Genomic DNA, 22,706 nt, shown 5'->3' with positions numbered 1-22,706 from the left:
AGCATATTGGAAAAAAAAATGTCCCCAATTCCAAGAACATAAAGTAGTGGAAACTCTGAGTTGCATAGAGATCTAGTATTGAGGAATTGTGGACATGGCCTTCATGGGGTTACTCCTCCGTGGTCCTCCACTTGTTAAGGAGGGGCCATCTACATCATTGCTGTTAACATGGGAGCATGGCAGGCTGGTCAGAAGACTATGTAATCTTGGCCCTGAAAGTCACACCGGGAACAGCGATTTTAGGAAGTAAATAAATCAATAAGATGATCTCACTATAGTTAATCATTTTGCCCAAATCTGCAATATTAGGGAACCTAGAAATGCTTTTTTCCAAAAATAATTGGTTTTGAATGATCCATTCATATATTCACTCAAACAGTATTTCTTGGGCACCTGCTTAAGGTGCTGGGGACACAGCTGAGTGAGTCATAGTCCCACAGGTAAGGTGTGGCCTAAGGGAGACATGTATGTACACAGAAAGTCACGATACATTGGAATAAGTCCCTGGTGGTGTGCAAAATCATGGGATTCACTCTCAGCTTTAGGGGCAAAGCGTCTGACTTTCTGAAAAGGGTGATGTACACAAATGAATTTGTAAATGGCTAGAGTTTGAGAAGTTCAGCTTTTTGAGCTTATATTCAATTAAAAATAATTGACTCCTTATCAGTAATAAGAAGAAAGTTGAGGAAAAAACTTAAGAAGTCAATAAAAAGGTCTGTAAGTTTAGAAATGGGGTGGTGTGGCTCAGTGGTAGAGCATATGCTTAGCATGTGTGAGGCCCTGGGTTCATCCCTGGCACCAAACAAGCAGGCAGGGGGTGGGGGGCGTGATATATCTGTAAGTTTATGATCACAAATAATTTAAACTTGCCAAAGTGTCTAAGACGAGGCTGAGTGCATAGAAGTAATGCACAAAAAGGAGAATTGTGGTGAACGCACGAGAAACGGAAAAATAAAGAAGGTAGTGAAACAAAATAGGCTCATGTAAGACAAAAGCTTCCTCACATCCTTTATCAGACTCTTACCAGACCCAAGCGAGGGAAGAACAAGTCAGGCCAAGAAGCTAAGTAGATTCCTCAGGTCAGAAAGCTAATGCGGCTCCCAGGTCAAGCTCTCTGTCCTTGGTGTTACCATTGTCTTAGAGAAGCCCTGCCAACGGGATGTGCACAGTCCAGCCATGACCGACAGCCATGCTGGCCTCTAAAGGTGGATGATGTCCATGTCACCCTGAGCCAGACATTGCCACTGACTATCCAGAAGCTTCCCTAACAAAATGCTTCAGCTTTCACGAATTCTGCATCCGAGGCTGGTGTATTGTTGGTAAGAAGCAGACCTGCCCTTACTGCAAAGAGAAGGTTGATTTGAAGAGGATGATCAGTAACCCGTATCCTTTTAAAAAGTGTGATACCCTTACCTTAAATGTTTCTGGGGATGTGCTCTTCCATCTAAACATTTATTATCTTTTCATAGTTACAGCAAAAGTTTCTGTTCTCTCTAGCAATCTATTTCACAACATTTAAAATCTCTTTTCTTGTCTGTGCCTATATTATTCTGGTTAGAAAGTGGAATGCCCCCAGTGTTCCACTCTTTGTGTTTCATATTTTCCACATCAAGGGATTTAGCAGAAATCAGATGAGACCATGTGAAAGATAAGTAGATTACATGGAAAAGTAATCCAGATAGGTGGATGAATAGATAGATGGATTGATATTTAAATGGTTAGACTGAATAGGTGGGTGCAGGGACTGATAGATAAATTGGAAAATTTAAAAGCCCCACGTGTGAATTAAAATATGGAGGAATATTTTTAGGGTGTACCAAATTTGATTATTATCAGAAATGAGTAGGCTTCTCCCCACCCTGGATTTTAGCGTTTTAGATTCCGCAGCATGCCTGATCTCTTAGGCTAGATCCTGGTGATAATGAGATTGAGAGGAAACAAGACTCACAGCCTTGACCAGCTCATGGCATGCCCCCCACCACTGTATACAGAAGGGCAGTGAGTGCTGGCATGGCCCTGCCACATACTCTCTTCCCACAAGACACACTTGCTAAGAAACACCTAAACCTTGCAGGTTAAGGAAGCAGCCTCCTTGCTCCGGCCTCCTCTCTCCCCAGCAGCCCTGAATGTGTGGTCTCCTGGGGGCTGCTGACAGCAGAGCACATGGCAAAGCAGGTGGAGACATCCACGTAGGGCCTTAGAACAGCAGGCAGTGTCTGTGGGCCTTTGGGTCTCAGGCCATGCTGTGGCAACAGAGCCCAGCCTCAACAGCCACCTGATCCTTCACAGGCCTGGCCTCCAGCCTGCTCCCAACTCAAGGCTGATGGTGCACAACTACCTCCTCCTTCTTTTCCATCCACTGTCCTGAATTTCCCTGCTAACAGGAGGAGATGGAGTCCAGTACAGCTTCTGATTCATAACTTGTAAAACTGTAAGACATAAACCTTTGTTATAAAATTAGTAATAGCTGGGCGGGTGACACACACCTGTCATCCCAGTGGCTTTGGAGGCTGAGGCAGGAGGATTATGAGTTCAAAGCCAGCCTCAGCAAAAGTGAGGTGCTAAGCAATTCACTGAGACCCTGTCTCTAAATAAAATACAAAATAGGGCTGGGAATGTGGCTCCGTGGTCAAATGCCCCTGAGTCCAATCCCCAGTACCCAATTAATTAATTAATTAATTAAATCAATGATAATAGACTCACAAATGTAACCTTAGATGATAGTTTAAATACCAAAGGATGGTTCAGCGAATCATTTCTTTATATAGTCTGAAGAGAATGAAGTGCTAAATATCACGTGTACTCTTTTTTTTTTTGAGACTCAGTATAAGGAAAAGCTACTTGTGAAAGAGCTGCCCTTTGTTTGTAAAACTGCTATCAGAGTCATTATGCGTTAAGTTAAGGTCCCTTAGCAGAAGTTACCAGATTCCAGAAAAAGGAATGTCTTGCCCGTGAACCAGGGTTTTCCTTTTTAATATATAAGTTCCCTCTGATGTGCTGGCTGCAGGAAAGCTGTTTTTGCTCACTTTCCAATGTGGTCACTCCCTCTGCCTCCTTCATTTAGGATGTACCCTTGCCTTCTATCCTTGTTTTATAGTTTGGGATTTTGTTTTAAATAGTTTCAATTTGTTTTCAGAAAGTGAGTATGGTGTAAATAAAAATGATAAACATAATGCTAAAAACATCATGTGAAAAACCAGGTGCGGTGACACACACCTGTAATCCCAGTGGCTCTGGAGGCTGAGGCAGGAGGATCTCGAGTTCAAAGCCAGCCTCTCAGCAATGGTGAGATAGTAAGCAACTCAATAAATGTCTCTTAATAAAATACAAAATAGGGCTGGGATGTGGCTCAGTGGTTGAGTGCCCCTGAGTTCAATCCCTGTTACCAAAAAAAAAAAAAAAAATCATGTGAGGGCTTTCTTGCTTTCTCTTTTTCTTTCTCTTTCTCTCTCTCTCTCTCTCACTGTTTTGCCCAAGCTGGCCCCAAACTCCTAGGCTCAAGCAATCCTCCTGCCTCAGCCGTCTTAGCAGCTGGGTCTGCACACAACACCATGCCAGCACAGGAAGGGCTTTTAATTGAGCACATAGAATTAACAAGAAAGGAAACAACCATTTATTACATTGCTTACTATATTTTCAAATGATGTTTATGACTATTTCTGTTACTTGGCTGTATACAGAACAACCTCCTTAACACAGACTCAGCTGGGAACGCACCCATTTTTTGTATGGACAAATCCTGGATTGGCTTCGATATCTGGTGGCCTGGCAACCTGTGGTAATAGGAGTCGTTCAAGGCATTAACTATTCACTGGGGCTGGAATAGCACAGCAGACTTACTCCAGCAGCAATGTATTGCATGGCTGAAATATTTTTAAATCTTTGGTTCTATATTTAATATTGATATTCCTTTTTCATTTTAGAGAGTGATCCCCAGAGTTCAGAAAACTAAATAAAATTTGGTATCACACTTAAAGCAATTTATCTTTGTGCAAAGAATTAAAGAGAAGCTAAATGGTGGAATAAACAAAAAAAGTATGCTCTCACATCTTTCCTATCCCAATTGTTTTCTAGAAACCCATGCATGCAGTACATTGGTCATACCCCACATGGCCATTCCACCCCAAGTTTGGCTGAGAATGGTCTCACCTGAAAAGGGTTTCAAGGGTTTTCAAAGTACTTGTCACATAGAGCATGGAGTTATAATTCATTATAATAATATCATCAGTTCAGTATCTTCAGAGAAAGTAGAACTTTTCGGTTATCTGCAGTTTAAGGATTTTGTCTTTCTACTCAGTGTGCTATCATCATGTGGAAGCACTACACCCACAAAGCACTTGGACAGAAGGTGGGACTCCTGAAGTCTGCTATATCGGGTGTCACACTTACTCAGTGGGCCACAGCTACTCTGGGGTCCTCGGGGCTGCCGAGTGCACTGCACCCACCCAAGCACGCACTGAAGGGGAAAGAGTCACTCTGCTTTAGTGTTACTCACCGTATGCACACTCACACACGCAAATGCACACATACACGAGGACAGCGTGTTAGCTTATGTGTTCCTGTGACACATAAAATATGCAACCCAAACAACTTGAAGTTCAAAAAGATTTATTTTAGCTCAGAATCTCAGTGTGTTCAGTCTGTGGTTGGCTGGCTCCTTGCATTGGGCCTGAGGTGAAGCAGGCCATGGTGGAAGGGCATGGACATGGTATTCTTCTTATGAAAACCAGGAAGCAGAAAGAGAGGAAGAGCCAGGGACAAGATAAAGTCCCGATTTTCACACCCCCAAGTGACATACTTCCTCTAACCATGCCCGACCTTCTGACATTTTCCACCTCCTCCCACTAGTCTCTTCAAGTTATTAATCCACCAAATGGATTAATCCACTGATGAGGTTAGAGGCCTCATGGTCCAATCCCTTCCTGAAATCACCACTTCTGCACATTACTGCACTGGGGACCATGTCTTCAACCCCTGAGCTTTGGGGGGACATACCAAATCCAAAACATAACAGACATATGCCATCATCCTATTTCTGTACTCTGCTGTTATCTTTTTCATACCTGAAATCATATCATACTTTTATTCCACGAAGGCAGGGAATTCTGTCTTGTTCCCTACTGTATCCCCAGCACTTACACAGTGCCCAGCATGTAACAGGCACTTAGTAAAAGTAAACGCTTTTCTGAAAGAATAAATCAGTTTGACAGGAGAGAACAAAATTAACTGAATAGACGAAAACAGAAAGAATTAACCTAAGAATCATATGCTGGAACCCCAAAATTGTTCAAATTACTGTTATTTTTTAAACAGTCAACACTGTATACAGAACACTAGATCCCTATTCTGCAGCACTTGAGGACACCTTCTGCATCACACCTGCATGAAGTAGGAAGGAATACATCAATTATTATTTTCCTTGTCCAAATATTGACAGTGACTTAGTGTTATTCAAAGTTCTGTCATCAATGTGTTCACAGAATTACACTATTCTACCATTATGTATGAATATCTCCATAATAAAAAGTTTAATCCCTCCCCCAAATTTCAAACAAGTGTCCAGTGCTATAGAACTGATTAAATGATGGCCTACTCATAGAGAGGGATAGTACTCAGTTGTTAAAAATTATGGTTTCCTCTCAAAAAACTAGAAATAAAATTTCCATCTGATATAGTAATCCCACAACTGGGCATATATCCAAAGGAAACAAAATCAGTGTGTTGAAGAGATATGTGCACTCCCACATTTACTACAGCATTCTTCACAATAGACAAGAGGTAGAATCAAACAACATGTCAATTGATGGATAAATGGATAAAGAAAATGTGGGGAATATATACGATGCATTAGTATTCAGCCACAAAAAAAAATGAAATTCTGTCCTTTGCAGCAAAATGAACAGAATTGAAGAATATTATGTTCAGTGAAGTGAGTCAGGAAGACAAAGACAAATACTACATGTTCTCACTAATATATGGAAGCTAAAAAGTTGATCTCCTGAAACTAGGGGAATAGCTTGATAGGTGCTTGCCTGGTGTGTGCAAGGCCCTGGGTTCAATTCCTAGCACTAACCACACATAAAATGTTGATCTCATACAAGCAAAAAGAACGGTGGCTGGGAAGGGTGTGGAGGAGGGAGGGGTGGAGAGAGGCTGGTGAGCAGGTACGGAGGTGCAGTTGGAAGAGAGCAATGACTTCTGTTCTGTGGCACAGTAGGATAACCATGGTTAACCACAATTTGTTGCATATTTAAAAGTAGTTAATAAGGGAGATTTTAAATGCCCCTAACAGAGAAATAATAAATATTTAGGTGATGGGTATGCCAATTATACGCTGATCTGATCATTGCACATGGTATACACATATTGAAATATCACGTTGGCCCCCATAAATGTACAATTATTAAATGTCAATTAAAATAAAAAACTTTTTTTTAAAAAAAGTTCTGTCATCAAGAGAACTCACATGAAGATTTCCACCTGTTGGTAATTTTCCTTCTTCAAACTGCCCAGTGCTTCATTATCATATGGGCATCACCATCCAGGTTACTAGATTTAATCACAATTCATTTCCCTACTCAGCACATATTTCAATAATTCAATGCTTCAATATTTATACTAGGCATATTCAAGGGATAAAGAGATAAACCAAGTTTTTTGAGCTTACAGTCCATTGACAAATAAAAGATCTTGCATCTGAAAAATTAGTTTTTGTTCCAAAAAAGGGTCCCATACACTGATCTCTGATGTATTTGCTGCTTGCCCTTTTTGGACAGCTGCATGAGGGTAGCTTCTGGAACCTTAAAATTCTGGGCAGCTAAAGCAATATTTCTCTTCATGGAGTTCAAAATGGTCCTTGCAGTTCAGAAATGTCAGATAACCACTAAACTAGTCAGCTTTCCATGACTGAAGCGAGTACCTGAGATCAGCGAGTTAAAAAGAGGAAAGGTTTATTTTAGCTCACAGTTTTGGAGGTTTTAGTCCCTGGTTACTTGGCCCCATTGCTTTGGGGTCTGTGGTGGGCAGTAAATCATGGCAGGAAGCTCATGCCCGAGAAAGGTGCCCACTTCATGGGAACCAGGAAGGAGAAAGAAAGAGGAAGAGGAGGAGTCAGAGTCCCAATATCCCCTTCAGGGACGTACCTTCAATAACCCACCTGCATTCCACTAAGCCCCATCTCCTTAAAGTCCTACCACCTCCCAGTAGTGCCACTGGCTGGTGATCAAACTGTCAACACCTGACACTTCAGGGGACATTCAATGTGCAAAATGTAGCAATCAGTAAACAATAAAAAAAAAAGGAATATGCCATTTTCTTTATAAACTGTAAGTATTTACAGTCTAATCTCAATTTTGTGAAGTACTATGTACACCTGCATTGATAAAGATTGGAGAGCTATATACTAGTTACCAGTGGTTATATATACTAAGGTGATGGAATAAGAGCTGATTCCTATTTTTATATATTATCTTTTCTAAAAATTTTTCAGTGATGTTCAACATTATAATAAAAAATTATAAAGACTATTTTAAGGGTAATCTTAAGTCTATCAATAAACTTTGAGGCTATTTCTATAGGTATTCAAAAATATTTTTTTTTTCTTAAGGGAGGGCCTCACTAAATTGCTTAGGGCTGAGGCTGGCATCAAATTTGCAATTCTCCTGCCTCAGCCTTCAGAGCTGCTGGGATTGCAGACACGTGCCACCCCGCCTGGCTGCTGTTCAAATTCTTAAAGCTAAATATATAAATCAAGTCAATGTATCTCTGGTTCTCACAATAATCAACATGGTGCTTAGTATAGGCAGTGGGAAAGAAAAGCAGAAAATTCATTGCTGTTGGGGTTTCCTTCTGCTGAACCTACCCCCCACACACACTTTTTTTTTTTTTTTTTTTTTGGTCCTGGGGATTGAACTTGGAGACATTCGACCACTGAGCCACATCCCCAGCCCTATTTTGTATTTTATTTAGAGACAGGGTCTCACTGAGCTGCTTAGTGCCTTGCTGTTGCTGAGGCTGGCTTTGAACTCACAATTCTCCTGTCTCGACCTCCTGAGCCACTGGGATTACAGGCATATGCCACCACACCTGGCCTAAACCTACCCTTTTTTCCCCTTAGGCTGGTGTGTTTCCTCTTCCACACTCTCCTGGGACTTGGTATGAGAAGCACTGTGTGAGTTCTCCAAGATTAACACCTGATACATACTGAATGAACTTATTTCCTTTGGGTAATTTTGTGAACAGCAGGGTTCCTTTTATCCCTGCTAGTCCTGATGATAGAAAAAAAAATCCACTTAAACCTATAATTTTATAAAGAAATGTATCCCTTCCTGAAAAATCATAATAGCTCACATCTACGCCAGGCATTGCTGCCATATCACATCAGGCAAAACGATTCTCATTCTCACAGGCTTGGAACCCTTGCCCTCCTCACACCCTCCAGAAGCAAGGGTACCAAAGAGCATGTGCTCTGTGGATTACACTCAGTGCTGCGTTCCAAACCTAGCAGGTGCAGGTGATTGTCCCTATTTTGAGGACAAGAAAACATTTTGAATCAGGCCAGGTGACTTGTCCAAGGTTATACATCTGCCAACCCAGATCTCGTCTCACTCCAGAACCCAATTAACCACATAAGCCTAGTCTGGTTGAGATTAGAGCAGGGGTCGAAGGTGGTTCACTCCCTTTCAAACACAGTTCCCAGCAAAGAAGAAAGCTGCACAGAATCAGAAACGAGCTCTTAGCAAAGAGTGCTCATCCGAATTTAATGTGGTATTAAATCTTGATTATAGAAATTGATATATGCTAGCATGATCATCAAATTATTGTTGACTGAACTGTTTCTGAGTCATGATAAAGAACCTTTAGATATATAGTTATTTAAAAATCTGTTCAGCTCACATGGGTTGTTTAAAAAAGCTCTCTCTCTTTTTTCATATTAGAAACATGACTTTCAAATAAGCCGGGAGCAGTGGCACACATTTGTAATTCCAGTGGCTTGGAAGGCTGAGACAGAAAGATGACAAGTTCAAAGCCAGCCTCAGCAGGGAGACCCTAAGAAACTTATCAAGACCCTGTCTCTAAATAAAATATAAAGAAGACTGTGGATGTGGCTTGGTTGTTAATCACCCCACTTTTCCATCCATGGTAGGATACCAAAAAAAAAGACTTTCAAAGAACAAAAAAGCAGCACGTGGCATGTGAGGGAGGAAAATTTGCAGGTGGTCAAAGGCTGAGGAAGTTCAGGGTCCCATGTGGGAGACTTCCTTCAGCTTCCTCTAAACTAAGCATTTTATTGTCTCAATAGTTTTGCTTTCACGGTAAGACATAATTTATTGACTCCTGTATTAGACATTCTCTTTCAAGTAAATATGGCTGGAGAAATCTGTTAAATACCCAAGAATGTAAACCCCATTCACAATGAAACTGCACCCTCGGGATATTTTGTATGCTGAAAAATTGAACGGGGACACACAGCCCTTTTGTAGGAAGAGCATCAAGTCTAGTCTAGTGTCCTCAAACACTTCTTGCTGCTCTTGAGATCAACTGTACAGAGAGATGAGAGGGGGTGGCACGGAGAATGCTCCCTGTGGCCACCCCTGAGTGGCTTCACAACAAGCCAGCCCACCTGAGACAACCATTTGACACCTTTAGTGCATCTGTGCCATTTGCTGATGAACTGAGCCAATTGCCATGGATCATTCGGATACCCAGTAATGGAACTGGGTCATGATGATATTACAGAATTTTTAAAGACTTTTTTTTTTCTAATCTGGTAACCGTTTTTATACAACAGCACTGTAGATAAAATTTGCAGTTTAAGTAGTTTTAGTGAACAAGTCCTCAAATAATAGAACATTCCCGTGAATGCAATTATGTCAGAATGAACTAAGTGACACCAACTGAAGACCACCACTCAGCCAGACTGTGATCCAGGAACCTAAGATTTTATTGCAGTTCTTAAGTTTATCCAAAAGCCTTCCTGCTGAGCTTCCTCCCGGGGCCACTCCAGGTAGGTCTTGGTGTTCATGATCTTCCGCAGCTTACAGAAGCGCTGGGGGATGGCCTTCTTCTCAATGGGCTCCAGCAGGACAAGAATGGCCGCGTCGTCGTTCTCATCAAAGAGGCGGAAGTGGGAGAAGTCCAGCTCATACTTGCACCACTCGCTCCTCACGAAGTTCTCCGAAAGCACGAACACGGTTTTGTGGCTCTTCTCGATGCAGTCGATGATGTTGTCGATGATCCACTTGCCAGGGACGAAGTCCCGCTTGTGCAGACACAGCTTGAAGGGCGGCTCCCAGTTCTCCAGCTCCTGCACCAGGAGGTTCTCCACCCAGTGGGAGTCCCGCTCGCTGTAGGAGACGAACGCGTCGTAGCAGATGTCCCTGCACGGCGCCTTCCGGGGCTTCCTTTTGGCCTGGAGCCAGGCCCACATCATCTTCAGGTACCACACACCGTGGAAGCGGTGGCACAGGCCCCCCGTGAGCAGGATCAACAGGAAGAGGGCACAGCACACGCCAGACACCAGCGCCACCCGGTGGCACTCGGAGGCGGAGAGCCGGACGTCCAGCACCCGCTGGCCGCGCACGTGGGAGGGAGAGTCACACAGGTAGCTGTCTGGCCAGTCCACCAGCACCTGGGCCAGAGCTGGCTGCTGCTGAGTGAAGGACAGGAATTCACAGGAGCAGATGAAGTTGTTGCCACCAGCCTCCAGAGTCTTCAGTCTGTGAAACGAGTCAAGTTGCTCCTTAGAGAAAGTATTTATGGTATTCCTGCTGATATTCATGACTAGTAACATGGGTAAGGAAGAAGCATCTGGAAGAATCTTCAGCTTATTTCTAGAAATATAAAGTTCTTTGAGTTGAGGTAAAATTAAAGAAAATGAATTGAGATTATTATTGCTGACATCTAAAATTTCCAGGGTCCTGGGAATGCAGTTGGTTACACGGTGTATCCGTGTGCTGGACAAGTTCAAATATTTCATCTTTTGTGGCCACTGACAAGCTTCAGGCATAGAATGAAAACTGTTCTTACTGACATCAAGGTTGGTCAAGTTTTTCAGAGTCAGCAAAATCTCTCCAGTTTTTTCTAATGATGTCAAGTGATTTTGCCTTAAAATTAAGGTCTGCAGGGAGGGCCAGCCATCCTCACAGGCTGAATTTTTCAAGTATTCTTCAACCATCAGATTTTCACTGAGATCTAAGTGTTCTAATGATTTTAAATGTTGTGAAAATAAACAAGGAACCAGAAAAACCTTACTGTTCTCCACTGTGATTTTTTTAATTCTTTCAGTGATTGAATACACTGTGCTCAGATCATAAAATAAGTAGAACTTTGGGATATGCAGCTTCCGTATAGTGAGTGTTTCCACTTTACCTGGAATTTTAATTTTCTCGAGCTCAGATACATGAAAATCACCAACTCCATTAAGAGTACAGTCATCAAACTCTACCTCCAACAACTCAGAAGCATAACTCAACAGTTTCACAAGGTCATTAAAACTTTGATCGGTCATGTCTACATTTCTAAATGTGAACTTTTTAATCACTGGATTCGTTTCACTGACGGATAGCCCCGAAAAGTGGAACATGTCCAAGTCTGTATCTCTCAGTTCAAAAGATTCCACTGAACTTAAAAGATCTACAAAAATCTTCACCAGTAACATAGGTTGCTTCATATGAAGGATCAGATGACTGATGTTCTGAATTGACTTCAAACTTTGGGGCTCATAACTCTGGAGACTAGATGCAATGATCTCAAGTTCTTCCAGAAAGGTGAGTCCAACAAAATCTATTCTCTGAATCCCAGTGAAGGTGTAACTATTTCCTACCCTCAGGATTCGCAAATTTGGGAGGTGAGAAAAAAGAGATGTTTCCCCAAGTGTTTTGTAAGGATTTCCCAGTAAGTTTAAAATTTTCAAGGAGGAAAGGGGCCTAAACCAGGAAGACGATAGATTGGATAACTGATTATCAGATAAATCCAAATGTTCCAGATGGCTTAGGGAAGAAAAGGCATCTTCCTGAATTGTGCTGATCCCATTGGACTTCAGCATCAGAGCCCGGAGGTTGACACACCTCTGCAGATCAGCTTGGCCGATATAGGTGATCTCATTGTTGGACAGGTCAAGCCCTCTCATGGCTGCTGTGAGCCCTGAGGGAATGGAGCTGAAAGATCTGGAGCGGCCATCACAGATGCCAGTGGGGTTGCAAGACAGAGGAGCCGGATCTGGAGACCCTTCCTTGGAGAGGAGGATCATGGCCCCCAAGGCCCACACTGTCCACAAAGCCCGTGGCATTGTCCAGGATTGCACCTACAAATAAAAGCGGTTCCAATGAGTGATTGTGTCTGACAACATAACTGATTCTTGAGAAATGCTTTATCAAGCATCTCACAGTCCCCCCCCCACCTCTCTCTCTCTCACATACACACACAGAGGAAATAACAGGAAGGCAAATGGAACATATGAATGAGGATGAGAAATGAATTCCCTGATACATACAGCAGCACAAACAGGTATTTGGCCACTGCTCAGACTTAAAGTACTACTGTTACCGCTGTTGACCGGTGACGAGTTCTTGCTTCCCCAATGTTGAAGAATAACACCAAAGAAGCACACCGAGGCAAGGTCAGAGTAGAAATTAGGAGGAAGAAGGGGACCCAAGAGGTGGAATCCGTGGAAGGGATGTTATCTCCCCTTTTTATAGTTCTTTCAGTGATGGAATGTAGGTGGGAAGGCCCGAGGGGTGGGACACAGGTGGGCCAAAGAAGTAATCTGGTCAGGAAGGACTTCTGAGTCAGCACCTTTTTGCTGGGGGCTGTTCATTAACATTTCTTTGAGGTGGACTTTGGCCTAGGGCCTTTTCGGGACTTCATTAACATTCCATGAGTTGTCCTGTGTTTTCCCCGAGTCATTCTCATCATGGTCTGCATTTTAGATTTCACTCAATATTAGACCCAATTTACCTAACTACACTGACTACCTAACTTTAAATCTGGCTTCACTACCATGTGGGAATGTGGAACAGGCCTCAATAAAAATGGGTTATAAGCAAATAAAGGAACGGGGGCATGATCAAGCAAGCAGTTTAAGAAGAGAGCTAGGGGGTTGGGGTTGTGGCCCAATGGTGGAGCGCTTGCTTGGCACATGAGAGGCACTATGTTCAATCCTCAGCACCATGTAAAAATAAATAAATAAAATAAAGGTACTGTGTCCATCTACTGTGTGTGTGTATACATACACATACACACACACACACACACACACATTTTTTTAAAAAGAAAGAAAGTAAGAAATGAGCTAGGCTCACCATAGCCACTTTCCATCACCTCTTCCTGAATTGGAAACCCTCTTAGCTTTAAGCATGCTTCTCCCCTTCCTTAATACCCGGCACATAAAGAACTCATAGAACCAAACTACTGCTCTCATGGACAACTGTTCACTGGATGGAGCTCTAGAAATAGCATGCTCTTTGACCAAAAGAAAAAGGTTTCATGGTCACCAACCCTGCCTGCACCTACTACTTTCAGGCAGGAGGGATGTTGGGAGTACCAGGCTGAGCAAAGTACCTTGCTGAGTTGAGCGACACTCAAACCATCAGAACCTTCTCTTCCTGCAGAGAGGTTCAGAAAGCAATGTTCAAGCCTGGGTGTGTTGTTCAGATGAATAGAGAGGAAATAAACCTGTTTGCACACAACTGCTGTTTTAGTTTCAGCCAGGAATCCAACAGTTTTCTCTCTGCCCACTTCCTGGGCCCTACATCCTCCCTAGCTACGTTCAGTGCCCCTAATCCTTGCATCTGGGTGCCTTTGTCCGTATTTGTTCATGAACTAACTCTACACATTTTGTAAAAAAATATTTAACCCCAAATACAAAACATTTTATGGAAAGAACTTCCCACATTCACAGAATCTAAGCTGTCATAAGGATCCGGGTTATACAGTTTATAGTCATAGAGAATTTAATTGCTGTTGGAGACAGAATTTTTATGCTCACACTAATACCATTGCTTTGAATCCCCTCGTCTGTTTAGATAAATGGGTCATACCATGCATATTTATTCTGGATTTTCATTTTATTATCAGTTTTATTGAGGTATAATTAGTATTAAAAACTGTAAATAATTAATGTGCACAATTTGGTGAGCTTAGACACAAGTACACATTCATGGTACCCTCACCACAATCCATGTGATAAACATATCTATCACTTCCAAAGATAAACATATCTATCACTTCCAAACATTTCTTCACTTTTTTTTTTTTTCTTGCAGTACTAAGACTGAACCCAGGGGCACTCTACCACAGAGCTACATCCCCAGCCCTTTTTTAATTTTTACTTTGAGACAGACTCTCTGACAAGTTGCTGAGTTACCTATTGAGACATGATTCAATGTCTTTGTTCTGTTAATAAACTGTAGTGATTGCACTGGTGAATTTTAAAGCGTTAAGATAATACGACTTTAAAAAATAAACCCAAGTTAGACAAGATGTATTATCCTTTTCATATATTGCTGGATTTTACTTAGTAATATTTTGTTTAGAACTTTTATATCTATATTCAGAAACAAATTTGCCCTGTCAATTTCCTTTCTCCTGACATTCTCACCTGGTAGAATTCACCAGTGTCGCCAGGCGGGAAGTTTTGTTGTTTGTATGTTTTGTTTTGTGACCCAGGATAAATTTACTTAACAACTACAGAACTATTCAGATTTTCTTCCTCTTATTTTCGGTAAGTTGTATTTTTCAAAGACTTTCTATTCTTTCATAAATTTTCAATTTTATTATTTATAATATTTTTATTATTTTAATGTCTAAAGGATTTAAGGTGTTTAAAAAAATGAGACAAATTAGGATGTATCTTAAGCAAAGAATGGTTCATGCCATGCTTGGAACCGGGGTTCAGGGGAAGTTTAGTGCGAGCAATGAGGTTTTATAGGCTGAATACAGAAGCAAAGTAGGGGAACCATCTGATTGGACTGGCTACAGCCAGGCCACTTCCTGGACACGATGTGATGAGGTATTTGTCTTCTACGGGCCTGTCTAATCATTCAGCTACCTGTGACTGGCTGAAGGCTGGCTGTTTGAGAGTGGCTAAAATAGCTATTTGTTACCAAAAATGACTTCTAGCTGGGGATAGTGGAGTTCACATGTAATCCCAGTGTCTTGGGAGGCTGAGGCAGGAGGATAGGGAGTTTAAAGCCAGCCTCAGCAATATAGTGAGGACCTAAGCAACTCAGCAAGACCCTGTCACTAAATAAAATATAGAAAAAGACTGGGGATTTGGCTCAGTGGTAAAGCACCCCTGGGTTCAATTCCTGGTACCACAAAAATAAAAATAAAAAATAAACTACTGAGTTAGGTTTGGGTCTGTATATGTACTAAGTTAATTTGCAGTTTGTTATGCAGGAACACAAAGTACAGAGACAGTCTCCAGCTAATGGCCTCCAGCTTATTTTATTTAATGAAATGAAGTCCTCTGTTTTATTCTTTCACGAATTTTATTTGTGCCTGCTTTTTTTTTTCTTGATTGTCTTCCATTTTTTATTAACATTTTCAGTTCTGAGTTCACAGATTGTCTACTTTCTATTTCATTATTTTCCACTGTTCTGTTACCACTTCCTACCTTCTACTTTCTCTGGATTTATTTAACTATTCTTTCTCTAATTTCTTGTTTGGTCATTAACTGTCGGCCATTATTCAATTTCAGTACATGCACTTAAGGTTAGAAATTATCATTGAAGCAATAGTTTTGCTGCATTTGACATGTTTCTTTATGTAGTTTATTCAAAACTCATTTTAAAACATTTTCTAATTTCTATTCTGATTCTTTTATATCCCACGGTTTATATAGAAATGTGGGTACTAATTTCCCAACATATGGGCTTTTTTTTCTTTTTTGGGGGGGAGGGGCAGTCTTTGTTGTTGTTCTCTACTTTAGTTGCATTATGGCAAGGAAAAAAACATACTCAGAATGATTTAAATCCTTTAAAATGTGTTGCACTTTGTTCTGTAGTCCAGGATTTGTGTATGTTCTGTGATTTTGGCAGCTGTTGGAACAATATCTATACTGGTCCATCGAATCAACTACATTAACCATGCTGTTCATATCTTCTCTTCTTTACTGATACATGATAATCATGTACTTATGGGGAACAGTGTACACTGATGATCAAACATATTCCACACATGTATACTAACAATCAAATCAGGATATTTGGTATATTAACTGCCTCCAACATTGATCATCCCTTGTGATGAAACTATTCAAAATCCTCTCTTCTAGTTATTTTAAAATATACAGTATAACATTGTTAACTACAGTCCCCCTATGAACAGCAGAGCGTATTCCCCTATCTTATTTTATCCTCATTGACCATCTCCCCACCCTTCCCAGCTGCCCACCCTCCTCAGTCTCCGCAAACCCCTATTTCACTGGGTATTTCTATGAGATCATCTTTTTTAGATTCCACAATTACAACATTTAGTATCTGCCTTTCTGTGCCTGGCTTATTTCTCTTATGTCATCCATGTTCTTCCTTTTTATGGCCAAATAGTATGTATGTATATGTATGTGTGTGTGTGTATATACACCATTTTCTTTATATATTCATCTACTCCATCATTTATTTTCCTTTATTGCAATTCTGGGGATTGAACCCAGAGGCTCACCACCACTAAGCCATACCCCCAGCCCTCTTTATTTTATTTCAATACAGAGTCTCACTAAGTTGCCAAGGCTGGCCTTTAACTTGTGATCCTCCTGCCTCACACTCCTGAGTCTCTGGGATTGAGAGCCTGGCTTTTTGTTGTCTTTTTGGTAACTGCTATTCTAACTGGGGTGAAGTGATCTCTCACTGTGGGTTTGAGTTGCATTACCCTGATAATTAATGATGTTCAGCAATTTTTCATATATCTGTTGGTCAGTTGTATGTTATCTTTAGATAATTCAATTCATGCCTTTTGCCCATATTTTAATAATTTGTTTTTGTTGTTGCTTTAAATCCTTATGTATTCTGGATATTAACCCCTTGTCATATGCACAGTTCGCAAATATTTTCTCCCATTCTGTAGGCTGTCTCTTCACTCTGTTGTTTCCTTCTTTGTACAGAATCTTGGTTTTTTATCTATTTTTCATTGTAACAGAGTCATTTACATATTTGTGGGGTACAGCTGATCATTTGATACATGTGTGCAACATGTAATGATCAAATGAGGGTAATTAGCATCTCCATCTCCTTAAACATTAGTTATTTCTTTGTGTTTGGAGTCTACAAACTCCTTTTTTCTAGTTTTTTTATAAACTACATAATAAGAGTCAGGCATGGTGGTGCATGCTTATAATCCCAGTGACTCAGGAGGCTGAGGCAGAAGAATCATGAGTTAAAGGTCAGTTTCAGCAATTTAGTGAGGCCCTAAGCAACTTTGTGAGACACTGCGTCAAAATAAAAACCATAGCCGGACGTGGTGGTGCACATTTGTAATCCCAGTGGCTTAGGAGACTGAGGCAGGAGGATAATGAGTTCAAAGCCAGCCTCAGCAAAAGCAAGGTGCTACGCAACTCAGTGAGACTATCTCTCTAAATAAAATACAAAGTAGGGCTGTGAATGTGGCTCAGTGATTGAGTGTCCCTGAGTTTAATTCCTGGTACCCCCCCCAAATAAATAAATAAAAATAAAAAGCATAAAAAGGGACTGGGGATGTGGCTCAGTGGTAAAATACCCCTAGGTTCAATCCCCAGTACCAAAAAATAATAATAAGCTGTAAACTGTAGTCTCCTTACTGTGCTGTAGAGCAATAGAACCTATTCCCCTACTAACTGGCCTTGGGCTCCTGTTATCCAGCTGCCCTCTGTGCCCACTCCCCCTAACCTTTCCTAGCCTCCAGTTATCATTATTGTACTCTTTTTTTTTTTTTCCCCCTAGGAGATCAGGTTTTTAGTTTTCAGTTTGATGTAATCCTTACTTTGCTTTTACTGTCTTGATTCTTTTTTTTTTTTTTTTTTTGAGTTTTCGGTGGACACAACATCTTTATTTTATTTGTATGTGGTGCTGAGGATGGAACCCAACGGCCCACGCATGCCAGGCCAGCGCGCTACCGCTTGAGCCACATCCCCAGCCCTGTCTTAATTCTTAACCAAAAAAATTCTTGCTCATATCAATATCCAGGAATACTTCTCTAATGTTTTATAATAGTTTTCTATTTTTTGGTTTTATATTAAGTCTTCAAAACATTTTGAGTTTATTTTTCTATGTAGGGGGATGGGTTAACTTTCATTCTTCCATCTGGATATCCATTTTCCTAGTACTGTTCATGGAAGAGAGAGTTTTTGCCTGAGTGATTGTTTTTGGTGCTTTTGTCAAAAATTAGTTGGGGGCTGGAGTTGTAGCTCAGTGGTGAAGCACTTGCCTAGTGTGTGTGAGGCAGAGGATATTTGGGGCTCACAGTTTCAGAGGCTCAGTCCATAGTGAGCAGACTCCATTGCTGTGAGCTTAAGGTGAAGCAGAACATCACTGCAAAAGGCACAGGAAAGCTGTTCAGTTCATGGCATCCAGGAAGGAGAGGAGAGAAAAGTGCAAGGAGTCAGAGACAAAATATAATCCCCAAAGGTATGATCTCAGTGACCTACTTTCTCTAGCCACATCCCATCGGCCTACAGTTACCACCTACTTGGCCCATTCAAATTATTTATCCATCAAATAGATTAATCCATTAATGAGGTAACAACTCTCATAACCTCATAATTTCACCTCCAAGTATTCCTGCATGAACACATGAGTTTTTTGGGGGGATACCTCATATCCAAACCATAACATTCCACTCTTGGCCCCAAAATGTTGCAATGCAAAATGCATTTATTCTACCTCTAAGAGTCCCCATAGTCTTATAGTTCCAGCATTGTTCAAAAGTCCAAGTCCAAAGTCTCATCTTAGACTCACAGGCAAACTATGAACCTCTGCAAAGATCAAAAGCAAGTTACACATACCCAGCACATAGTGGCACAAAGTAAACATTTCCACTCCACAATGGAAGAACAGAAGCACAGAAAGAAGGGAGGGGACCAAAACAAAATCAAAACCCATCTGGTCAAATAAGTCCTATAGCTCCAGGTCTGGCATCTGGGGTATGTGGTGGCAAGATGTGTGTTCTAAAGGGCTTGGGAAGCCCTGCCCCTAAATGCTGGCTGCATCCCACATAGCATGTCTTGGCCTGGATCTGCTAGGCCAACCTATTGGCAGATGGTCCACATTATTGGCATCTTTTAATTGCAGGGGTCTCCATTCCAGGTTCAGCTTGACCTTTCACATCTTCTTACATCATCTTCTCAGGGGCTGCCTAGAGGGATTCCAACCCTGCCATACTTTGCCTAGCATGCCAGGCCTTCATTTGAAATCTTGGTAAAAAGCCTCCATGGATATAAGTCATTACACTAGCATCCTGCATTCCTACAGAACCAGCACCATGTGGATGATGCCAAGGTCGGCCTCCAGCTTGAGCAGTAACCAGGCCCCCTTGCACCATGGTTGCAGTGGCCTCTTAATGTCTGAGCAGCTGACCCATGCAAAACAATTTCCTTGAGAAACAATTTTCTACACATCAGTGTGCCTCCATGTTTTCTTTTTAAACAAGTTTTCACTTTTACACCCTTGAATCTGCCATGGTATGGTCTTGCTGATTCCTGATACCCTCAGTACATCTATCCCATTGTCTCTAGGCAAAGTATTTATCTTTAGTGGTGGTAATCTCTTCATCAACCACACTTTCCTTGGCCTGTTTTACATGTCTTTTTCTGGCCAAACTGCAGATCTTAAAATTTTTTATTCTCTTGTTTTTTTGCTTCAAATTATCACAATAAACCTGGCTAAAAATGATAGCAATGCCCATGTCACTGCCTGAGTGCTGTTTTGCATTAAAAATTTCCTGTGCCACATTAATTAATCCATCACCTTTAAATTTGGCATCACACAAAGTCTCAGACATGGGGGAAATGTAGGCAAGTTATTTGCCAGAAAATAACATTAAAAGCTTCTAGTCCAATTCCCAACTGAGTCCTCATTGCCCTCTGAAACTTCATGTGCACAGTCTTTACTGTCTGTATTCCTATGGGCAGTCGGATCTTTTGGCTCCCACCAGAATCCTGCATTAAGCTCTGCTCACAACATACTAAGGCTTCTCTAGCTTGTGTCTCCAAAATTTTGCAAACTCCTCCCACAAACCAGTTCCAAAGGCTTCTGAACCACATTATCAAATTACTCTCAGCAAGGAACTCATTTCTGAGTGCCAATTTCTGTATTAGCCAGCTTTTCATTGCTAAGAACCTAGAGGAGGAAAAATTTATTTTGAGATCACAGCTTGAGAGGTTCAGCCGGTGGTAGGCAACCCCATTGCTCTGAACCTAAGGTGAGGCAGAAGAGCATGGCAGAGGGAACCTGCTCAATTCATGAGCCAGGAAGGAGAGAGAAAGAAAGAGAGAAGAGTATACAAGAAGCCAGGGACAAAATATAACACCCAAAGGCCACCCCAGCAACCTACTTCCTCTAGCCATAACTTACCTGCCTACAGTTACCAAATTACTAGTCCATCAAGTGGCTGAATCCACTGATGAGGTAACAGTTCTCATAATCTAATCATTTCACCTCTGAACATTCTTTCATTAACACATGAGGTTTTTGGGGGACACCTAATATCTAAAACACAGCACTATGTTTCATGGGGACTTTATCTATTTTTAATAGGATTGCTTTCTAGATTTCTTTTTCAGATAGTTCACTATTGGCAAATACAAATGTTAATAATTTTTCCTGTTGATTTTATATCCTGTAACTTTTCTGAATTTATTATTTCTAACAGGTTTTGTAAGTGTAATTTTTAGGATTTTTCTATATATAAGATTATGTTGTTTGCAAACAGGGAAAGTTTTACTACCTCCTTTGTAATTTGGGTTATCTTTATTTCTTTCTCTTGACTGACTGTTCTGGTTAGGACTTCTAGTACTATGTTGAATAAAAATGATGAAAGTGGACATTCTTATCTTCTTCCAGATATTAGAGGAAAGGCTTTCGATCATTCCCCATTTAGGATGATGTTACCTGTGAGTTTGTCATAAATGACTATTATTGTGTTGAGGTGCATTCCTTCTACTCCTAATTTATTGAGTTTTTATCATAAAAGGAATTTTATCAGATGCTTTTTCTGCATCTGTTGAAATGACCATATGGTTTTTGAATTCTTTCTGTTAACACAATGTATTGCATTTATTGATTTGCCTATGTTGAGCCATTCTCAAGTCCTGGGATTCATCCAAACCACTTGATCATTAAAAAGGATACTCTTTTTTCATGTATTAAATTTAGCTTGCTAGTATTTTGATGAGAATTTTTGCATCCACATTCATCAGGAATGGTGGTTTTCTTGTTTTGTCAGGTCCTTGTCTGGTTTTGGTATCAGGGTGATGATAGAATGAGTTTGGAAGCATTACATGCTCTTCAATTTTTTGGAGTAGTTTGGAAAGAATTGGCATTACTTCTTAAGTGTCTGGTAGAATTCAGCAGTGAAGCCATCAGCTCTTAGGTCTTTCTTTGATGGGAGGCTTTATTACTGATTCAATCTTATTACTCGATATTGGTCTATTTGGATTTCTATTTCTTCGTTAGTCAATCAAGATAGGATGTATGTGTCCATAAATCTATCCATTTATTATAGCTTTTCCAATTAGTTGGCATACAGTTTGCACATTTTCTTTATCCTTTCTGACCTTTTCTCTGCTTTTTATATCAGTAGAGATATAACTTCCCACCATTCCTAGATTTGTCTGGTTCCTTATAGTTCTGTCACTTTGGCTCCATTTTTTTTTAAATGTCATGTTGTAAGTGCTTATCAACTCAGAATTTGTATCTCTTCTCAGTGAAACTTTTATCCCAGTGAAATATTCTTTCTTTGGCTTAATGTCTATTTTATCTGAAATTAATATAGCTGCACATTTTTCTTTGGATAATTAGTGGCATGCTTTCACTTTAAACCTTTTAGTATCTTTCTAAAACATGTCTTTTATGAACACGCATGACTGTTGGCTTGTAGTTTTTAATTCTGTTCTCACAATTAGTCTGAGGATTACAACATATAGTCCTTTTATTCAATAGAATTAATTAATTAATTAATGGTTTGTTGGGATATAAGTCATTACACTATGCTTTTTAGTCCCACCTTTTTCATGTTCCCTTGTCTCTATCTTTTTTTTTTCCTTCTCTTAAATTTGGAGGTGATTTTTATCATTAGATTTTTTTTCTTCCTGTTAGTTTATAAATGAAATAATAAGAGAAAATTAACTGATAGCTTAGAAACTTCCAAAACATGCTGTAAACTTCTGGCAACTTCTGTAAGATGGGGATGTTGTAAAAAGTTTAAGATTCATCTGTTCTTTACTTGGAACAGGAAGAAACTTAAAATATTGATGAATGTCATTTTTCATTAAGTCAAGATCTTTGTGCTTCCTTTTTAAAAAAAAAAAAAATGGTCTCTTTCAAGCCAGGTCACCCTACCTACCAATGAAGGAAAAGGGGGGTGGGGGAATCCGCAGCAGATTGAGTTGTTAACACCCAGAACACTTTCTCTTTTCTTAAACAATAAAATCAACAAAACACCTTTCTGGTTTGCAAGTTCTAACACTTTCAAACACTTGTTTTCATGTTCAGAAGTTGAAGAAGTTGTAAGAGGAA

The 22,706-nt window shown here is 40.5% G+C and overlaps 2 protein-coding genes across 4 annotated transcripts in view; one reads left to right on the top strand and one right to left on the bottom strand.

The window, feature by feature from the left end:
- Rnf175 (ring finger protein 175) overlaps window positions 1-9,146 on the top strand; it is a 56,968-nt gene extending 47,822 nt beyond the window's left edge. The window contains exons 8-10 of one of the 3 annotated variants that reach the window (XM_048813544.1): window positions 1,282-1,383; window positions 3,706-3,778; window positions 8,937-9,093. In XM_048813544.1, the coding sequence (XP_048669501.1) occupies window positions 1,282-1,383; window positions 3,706-3,778; window positions 8,937-9,017 (256 nt within the window). In that variant the 3' untranslated portion in view covers window positions 9,018-9,093. Of the gene's footprint in view, window positions 1-1,281; window positions 1,384-3,705; window positions 4,059-8,936 lie in introns of those variants that run through there. The other 2 variants (XM_048813545.1, XM_015484491.2) reach the window with 2 other exon arrangements.
- Window positions 9,147-9,920: 774 nt separating this feature from the next.
- LOC107141269 (toll-like receptor 2) lies at window positions 9,921-12,451 on the bottom strand. The gene has a single exon (XM_015484490.2). The coding sequence runs from the start codon at window positions 12,287-12,289 to the stop codon at window positions 9,935-9,937; it is 2,355 nt and encodes a 784-aa protein (XP_015339976.1). The 5' UTR covers window positions 12,290-12,451; the 3' UTR covers window positions 9,921-9,934.
- Window positions 12,452-22,706: the final 10,255 nt, after the last annotated feature.

The sequence above is a fragment of the Marmota marmota genome, unplaced genomic scaffold (assembly GCF_001458135.2).
Source record: "Marmota marmota marmota unplaced genomic scaffold, marMar, whole genome shotgun sequence".
Taxonomy (NCBI): Eukaryota; Metazoa; Chordata; class Mammalia; order Rodentia; family Sciuridae; genus Marmota; species Marmota marmota.
Note: the sequence above shows the minus strand (reverse complement) of the source record. Positions and strands in the feature narration are given on the sequence as shown.

Excerpts from the sequence above, each read along its gene's own strand:
- LOC107141269 (XM_015484490.2), bottom strand. The coding sequence starts at position 12,289 with ATGCCACGGGCTTTGTGGACAGTGTGGGCCTTGGGGGCCATGATCCTC.